The sequence below is a fragment of the Agrilus planipennis genome, unplaced genomic scaffold (assembly GCF_000699045.2).
Source record: "Agrilus planipennis isolate EAB-ADULT unplaced genomic scaffold, Apla_2.0 scaffold103, whole genome shotgun sequence".
Taxonomy (NCBI): domain Eukaryota; kingdom Metazoa; phylum Arthropoda; class Insecta; order Coleoptera; family Buprestidae; genus Agrilus; species Agrilus planipennis.
This window is the reverse complement of record NW_020438959.1, coordinates 1034931-1042767: the sequence shown is the minus strand read 5'-3', so window position 1 is coordinate 1042767 and position 7837 is coordinate 1034931. Positions and strand designations below refer to the sequence as shown.

Here is a 7837-nt window from a genome sequence, read left to right as displayed (position 1 = left end):
CATAATAATAATAATAGTTTGAGATTGTTTACTAATATAAATAATACGAGTATAATAAATAGAAGAGCTGCAATGCACACCAATAAAGATGAGAACGCTAGAGAAAGAAGGAGAGTGAGAAAGAGACAATAAAAAAAATAATAGAGCAAGTATATCACAAGACAAACAGACACCTCTTAATTTTTCGCAGCGAATGGTAGTAGGCCATGACCGCCTGTAGATTTTTCCACCGTTGCGCTCCTACTTTTGCGGGCTTCTTATCGTCAAAGGGATTTTCGTAGCTAGTGTGACCTCTGAAATGAATTACATCTAGACAAAAGGCAACAAAGGGTTTAATTAATTCAAGGACGACTACCCTTTTTCAGATTCTGCTTTGGTAGTAATAAATCCGACAAGTGAGGATTCACCCTATTATTTATGTATGTATAGAGACACTGGTGGCGAATTAAGAACCGAACAGGGATTTTCTGTTCGAACAAACAGTTGTGATTAAAAAAATATATTCTATATTTCATTACTGTCAATGCCACCTTTTAATCTATAGTGTATCGGCGACGCGATAAAGATCATCATAGATCAACACGATTAAAGACAGTACTGTAGGGATAGATATACAGGTTAAAGATAGCTTTAAATAAAATGGGGACGGTATTAACAAAACAGTATTGTATGAAAATAAATAAAAATAAAACAAAAATACTAATATGCAAGGGCAGAAGANTGGTGAATATGACAGATGTTTAACTAATTCGAAGCCCGCTTTAGTTACTGTAACTTTGGAATGACAGATTATTGACTGGCTACATTATCTGAATGCAAGAGGAACTTATACGCAACATCTCCAACGTTTTTCTTTTATCAACTGCCGTAATCACAGGATTTATAACAGGTCCAGACTTTTAGTTTGTAGCATTACCAACACCAAGACTGAGACTATATCAGCAAGACGAAGGTCGAGATGGCGACTACAAATGCAAGACCAACACCAAGACGGAGACTATATCAGGAAGACCAAGGTCAAGATCGAAACTATACCAACAAGAACAAGGTCAAGACTGAGCCTATATTAGCAAGACCAACACCGAGACTGAGACTATATCAGCAAGACTAAGGTCATGATGAGATTATATCAGCAAGTCCAGCACCAAACTATATTAGCAAGGTCAAGGTCAAGGTCGAGACTATATCAGTAAGACCAATACCAAGACTGAGACTATATTAGCGAGACCAAGGTCAATATCTAGACTATGTTAACAAGAACAAGCCCAAGACTATATTAGCAAGGCCAAGGCCAAAACTGAGACTATATCAGCAAGACGAATAAGCAAGACTAAGACTGAAAGACCAAGAACAATTTAGCTCATCATTAATATTAAATTTTGCGTGCACAACTCAATTCGAAATAGTCAATCCTCGGGAGACTGACAATTTATAACGCGCACGCCGAGAAAAAAAAAAAATGGAACGCGGCCAAAACTGTCGGTATTCGGCGCGAAAATAAAATGCCGGAGTTAGCCAGTTTTATCAGCGTTTCATTTGATCTTTTATGTGTGCAGTAACGGGGTAAAGCCCACGGGCGCGAAATTCGTGTTGCTGACAATGGCAATTTCGAGCAGCAGCAGCAGCAGCAGCAGCGCAGCAGTTGCCACGAGAGTGCAATTATTCACGGTCCCTCGAGAATTTAACAACTTCTCTTTGCACTACGATTTTTTACGACTGACAATTCATAAAAGGATTTTCCTTTCAGTTTTCTAACGCCGATGCAAACGAAAACCTTCTCGTTAATGAAACGATAAAGATATTTCAAACTAAGACAAATTTCTGATTCTTGGTCAGTCATTTATCGATACTGCTTCATGTGGATCTCAGATAGGGCCATGGGGTCTCTCGATTAAATCACCAACGGAGCCAAAGGTGTTCTATGCAAACCTTTTTGTGTAACATCGATTTCAGATACCTAATATGTCGCTATTTAGTGATGTTTGCTGCTGTGGCGTGCTGATGGTACCAAATAAGATCGAAATTACCATTTACTTGTGGTAGTATCAGTAAATAACAGATCAATAATTTCATCCCTTCGGTGCTATTGCTTATATCAGCTAAAAGAAACTCACCCTTCATTACTACAACACCTTTTTTGAGGAATGAGCACGTATTTTGGGATTATTATCTTGACAATATCCCAAATATTTTCGGGATAATGCTAGTAGATTATAGTGTATTGATGATAAAAAATGCTTCCAGCTTTGAAGTGGCGGAGCGTGAATTTCTGTTACCCGGGGCGAAACCTAAATTTGATTCCCTTCCTAGTTTAAAAATTCATCATAAGGTCGCCAGTCCTAAGTCTGGTTGGACACGCACCTTCACTCTTTCCTATCCTGAGCTAATCTTCGCCTTTCCCTAAAACTAGAACATCTCACATCCTTAATTATTTGCGAACAGTAATCTAATCTAGGACGTCTTCACATTTGCGCCCCCCGGGGTCCATGCGCGCCCCCCAAGCCACGCCACTGTATCTTTGCAATCAATAATCTCTTATAAATTTTCGGTTTATTGGCAATGATATAGTACTTATAAGTAGATATTGAAATAAATAGAGAGAAAACAGCATGGAATTCTCAAATAAAAAGTTATGCGTTAGTCAAAAACTAGCACCTCCTTGCAGATTATTTTTATCGCTACTCAATTATTTCAATTAAGGTATGAAACAAATGCCACACATCAAATTTTCATTTAATAATTAGATACCGAGTATATAGTGTCATGCCTACATTAACATAATGTGAAAAGCATGCTTAATAATTTCTTAAAAAATGCAGTAAACGAACGAAGATGTAGGAGGATTAAATGAACCAAAAATAATAGTAACCTATTAGGTAGATGATGGCTATGGATAGAATCGTAAAGAGTGCAAAAAGGGCAATGTTTTAAGTGTATTCAAGTAGAAAAATTCATATTTTGTGAAATACGACTTCAAGAAAATAAAAGAACAAGGTGGAAATGATGTAAAATGCTATGAGGGTTACAGTAGATTTAACCACATTGAATCAATGAGTTCGTAAATCTCAGATAAAAGTTGGAACTACGAGAGAAATCCACAGTTTTCACATAAAAATATGGAGCGTGACTCTTACTGAATAAGAATATAGATGAAAATTCCCAAAATTGAATAGTCACCTAGTTTTGGATACTTCGTTATCTCAAAACCTGTCGACAGGATTTGTAATTAATAACACAAAACTAGTAATTGATTTTTGCTTTGAAAGACATATCCAATTTTAAAAGTCCTTCATTCTAATTTGCAAAAATGTTCTTCTTTAAATGTGTCTTTATGTTCTTCAAGATTTTGTGTTTTCATTAGAGTGACAATGTTTAATTGACAATTAATTTAAAGAAATCAATGAGATGCCAAAGAATAGTACCGAAAATTGATCGTCAAAGCTAACTCACTTACACAAACTTTCGATCAATGCCGTAAAAATGTTGGACAATTGGAAATAAACCTAACCACACAATGGTTTATGACTAAGAAGCTCATGGTCAGTCGGTCAACCATAAACCTTTGTATCAAGAAGACATTTGAGAAAATGAAAAGAATCATGTCAAAAGTTTACCAGTTGACACACGCACACATATTGCTATGTGAAAGGTCAACTTTTGAACGTTGGCACCACACTCATTCAATTATTAATTGCACACGAAACAGAGCATTCTTTTCTGATGGATTTGGTACCATATGATGTGAGATATGATTAGAGATCAATAGATTACTTGATTTTTAAATCGGCTGCTCTTAAATAGTACTTATATATTCTTATTTGGGCCACTGGTACAAAGTAGATACATCGAAATTATTTATTTAAAATTGCCTGCAAGCTAAGACTTTCTTCCTTACTGGGTTAGTAGCGCCTGATTAAACAGCGGAATCAATTATAATAATCAAGGAAGTTGAATTCAAAACCATCAAGAAGTAAATAATGCAGGGTGATGAAGCGGCTTACCTCTCCACTCGCCCTGTGATAATTCCCTGCCATTTTCTATGTTCTCTAATTATTTAAGGAGGTGGGCTAATTTTGTTATTATATTATTACATTATTTAATAATTATAGTTAAAGTACTGTTTGAGTAAATAGATTGTTTTCATCCGTTATCTAACATGCAATTGCTAAATAAATTGTTGACAGAGTTATTTTAAATTATATAAATTCGCTTTTAGTATTAGATTAAAATGATTATATTTCTAAATTACATTTAGAACAATTAGCTTAACTTCCCATGCGTCAAATATCTTAACTAGAATTGTATAGAGGAGGATGCAAAAAAGGACGGAAAAACTATTAGGGGAACTAGCGAATAAACACATAGGAGACGAAAAATTAGAAGAAGTGAGTAATTTTAGGCATCTAGGAAGTCAGATATGTCAGGAAGGAAGGAGTAGTAGGGTTATAGAGCAGAGGATAGTGCAGGGTCGAGTCGCCTTCAATAAAAAGAAGTCACTTCAATGCTCGCGAACAAATGATTTAGAAATTCGAAAAAGATTGTTAAAGGTGTATGTTTTGAACGCGGCGCTGTTCGGGTGCCAAACATGGACGATGAGAGCTACGGAAAAGAAAAGGTTAGAAGCGTTGGAAATGTGGTGTTACAGGCGAATGATGAAGATACTGTGGAAAGAGAAAGTTAGGTTAGGTTAGGTTAGGTTAGGTTAGGTTAGGTTAGAATAGGAGAACAGAGGACACCTTCTCAGGCATGAAGGTCTAGTCAGAGACATATTAGAAGCAGAAATAGGATATAAGAGGAGCAGAGGTAGACCTAGATTAGATTACTGTTCACAAATAGTTAAGGATGTAGAATGTTCTAGTTTTAGGGAAATGTGAAGATTAGCTTAGGATAGGAAAGAGTGGAGGTGCAGTCTTAGGACTGACGACCTCATGATGATGATATATAACATAGTGGAGGCGCTAAGTAAATATATAATGCGTTGCTATATAACGTTTATAATTCTAGTATCTATCATGCATTATATGTAGTAGATGTACATATTTTACGACTATGTTCAAACGTATTATTCAAGTATAAAATTGTATGAAAAGAAGTTTCCAAAATTAGGTGCGTTTTCTCTACTTTCAAGTAATTTTCATCTATTTCGGTAATAAATAATAGATTATTAAGATAATTAAAAAGAAAATTACCTTCTGCATGGCAGAAGAAATCTGCACGGTTGTCCTCAGCTTCATCCATCGTTGATTTGATTTCGTCCTAAAAAGATATCGGTAATTATTAGTTAGGTAAGTCTAATTTAGCTTGTGGTTAAATAAGGTTCAAATTTAATAAATGTACAGTACGACACAAAATAACAACAGCCATAGAACATTTCTAACCGAAAACTGTGCTAAAAACGTTACTATTCTATCAGTAAAATCGCAAAAGGCTACCGCCAGGCTTGCTAGATTCTGTTCAATTGTATTGATCACAACTACTATTTATCATTGCCCTGTAATATTACAATATTTATAATAATAATAATAATAATGTATAATACAAGAAAACAATTAGTATTCTTATGCCTTTCAACTAAACAGTGTGCTCTTTCTTCTAATGCCTGAACGAACATGGAATCTTTCGAACTAAGAGACCTAACTTTCATTTACGAATCATAACGTTAAAAAATACTGATAAAGTACATTTGTAAAATCTTAAAATAGGCCTTTTTCACTAAATAATAAATACATGCCTGCAACAGACCCAACAAAATTTAGATACGTAATAAATTCGATGCACTTATAATAATTAATTTTTAAATTAATTAATAATCGCACGCACATAAGTAATAATATATTACTCAAATTAGATTACCAAAGGCCTATTTCTTCAATTACTGCCAGCTAAATCTTTGAGCAATAAATATTAAGTAAATCTGCTTCTAATATAAAAAGGATTCTGTTGTTTTATAGAACGTTTTATTAACCGAGATATTTTAGAGGCCTTAACGCGACTGTTAAAAGTAAATTCTAAAAACGTAAATGGACGCGGACCCTAGAGGACTGACTGTATAGTTTTCACAATCGGTCGAGTTATTTCAATTTATTATCCACTCTATTTAAAATTTACTTCTAATCGTTCATAATCGTAACCATAATAATGATGTTAAAATTTTTGCGTGATATTTCAATAACAGTTTTCTTATTAGTTTAAAATTTTTAAAATCACATTTAGTAAACAACAAAAACATGATGTTAATAACCGTTTACGAGAAGATGGTTAAATTTTAACCAATAAATTGGTAAAGGCATTCGCGGGCGGTTTATGAATTCATGGCTGTCCTGAGTTGGGTCTGAAAGACGTCGTCAATTGGATGCCTCCCATTCTGCATCGGAGATGGAAATACCTCTGAAGAAGCTAGCCATTCGTGCAGGCGAAACGTTAGAAAGCAACTCGAACAAACGACGGCATTTAGAGCAAAATTAGGACAGCATTAACGTCAACCCTACACAAAAATTTTCAGTCTCTCGCCAGTCTCTCAGAGTCTTTCAGCGTCTCTGAAAGCATCTCTCACAGTCTCTCAATTATTGCCTAGGTGTTTTTATGGATCTCTCATAGTCTCTGTATGAGAGACTCGAACGATAAAATTGTTAATTCAGAGATGAATTAATAAAACTGAAAAATTGACAGACTGGAGTCTCTCGTAGAAAGACTGGGATCTCTGAAACATGTTGAACTTGGAAAATTTTAACCATGTCTGTCGAGACACCATTTATTGAGAGATTCGAGTCTCTCGTTCAGAGACTGGATGCGAAATGAGGATCTCTCTATGAGCGACTCGAGTCTCTCGATCAGAGGCGCTAAACAGTTTTTTGACAGTCTCTCTCAGCGACACCAGACAGACTCGTGAGAGACAGAGACTCGAGTCTCGCTTTCAGAAACTCTGAGAGACTGAACATTTTAATCTCGGGAACTTATGTTTGGCTACGCGTTATTATGATTTAGCTGGCAATAAACAATAATTATGAATTGTAAAATTGACGAGCTGTAAATCATCAACCAAAACACACGACCAAAAGTATCAAGATGCACCACAACAACGAAAATACTTGTCTAAGTTTCAGATCCAAGAAGTTTATTTAAACAGAACTTCAAGTTGTAGAAACTGCAAAAAATAAAGGCACTAGAAGATCAGTCAGGTCTCGAACTATACGAAATTATAATCTGTTTAAAAGAATAAAAATTTTGTTTGGGGTGTTTCTGCAAACCCATATATGGGATATAGAGATGGAGTGCGCCGTTCCTAAGTACTCCACGTGATGCCAGAAGTGAGAGACAACGTTTCTGTTGTTCTTCCTGTAGTAAGAGAATATTGTTTATGCTCGAGCCTGTACAATTCGCATGCTCATCTTACTAAAGAAGGACAACATCAAAGGGTTGATAACAGCGTTCCTGGCATCACGCTAGCAGCCCATAAGCGCTCTATATTCCTATAGTTCTATGTTTCTATGTGTACACGTATAAATAAAAATTTTAGATTTTATCAAAAATATATATTCTACTTTGATTCTATCAATTTTGATACAAGTTTATATTAAATAAATATGCCTCGATTTTGTTTTTGAGTTTTAATGAGTTTAAATTTCCGAAAAGTACGTAGTTTCCAACTCGACACATTTGAGTTATACTTCATCTACTTTCTCTAGCGATATGCCCTTCAAATGTCTTGGATGCGCGCTGGCAAAATCGTAGGTAGGGAGAAAAAAGCTCATTATACTCTCGACTCTTGTTCATTAAACATACTTTTTCATACAGTACCTGCCAAAAGTTTTGTTCAATCATGAATAGTAGTGCGAGT

At 35.3% G+C, this 7837-nt stretch overlaps 1 protein-coding gene across 1 annotated transcript in view; it reads right to left on the bottom strand.

The window, feature by feature from the left end:
- Positions 1-154: 154 nt before the first annotated feature.
- Positions 155-7837, bottom strand: part of LOC108736735 — a 128213-nt gene continuing 120530 nt past the window's right edge. The window contains exon 4 of the mRNA XM_018469285.2: positions 155-293. Coding sequence (XP_018324787.1) covers positions 155-293 — 139 coding nt within the window. The remainder of the gene's footprint in view (positions 294-7837) is intronic.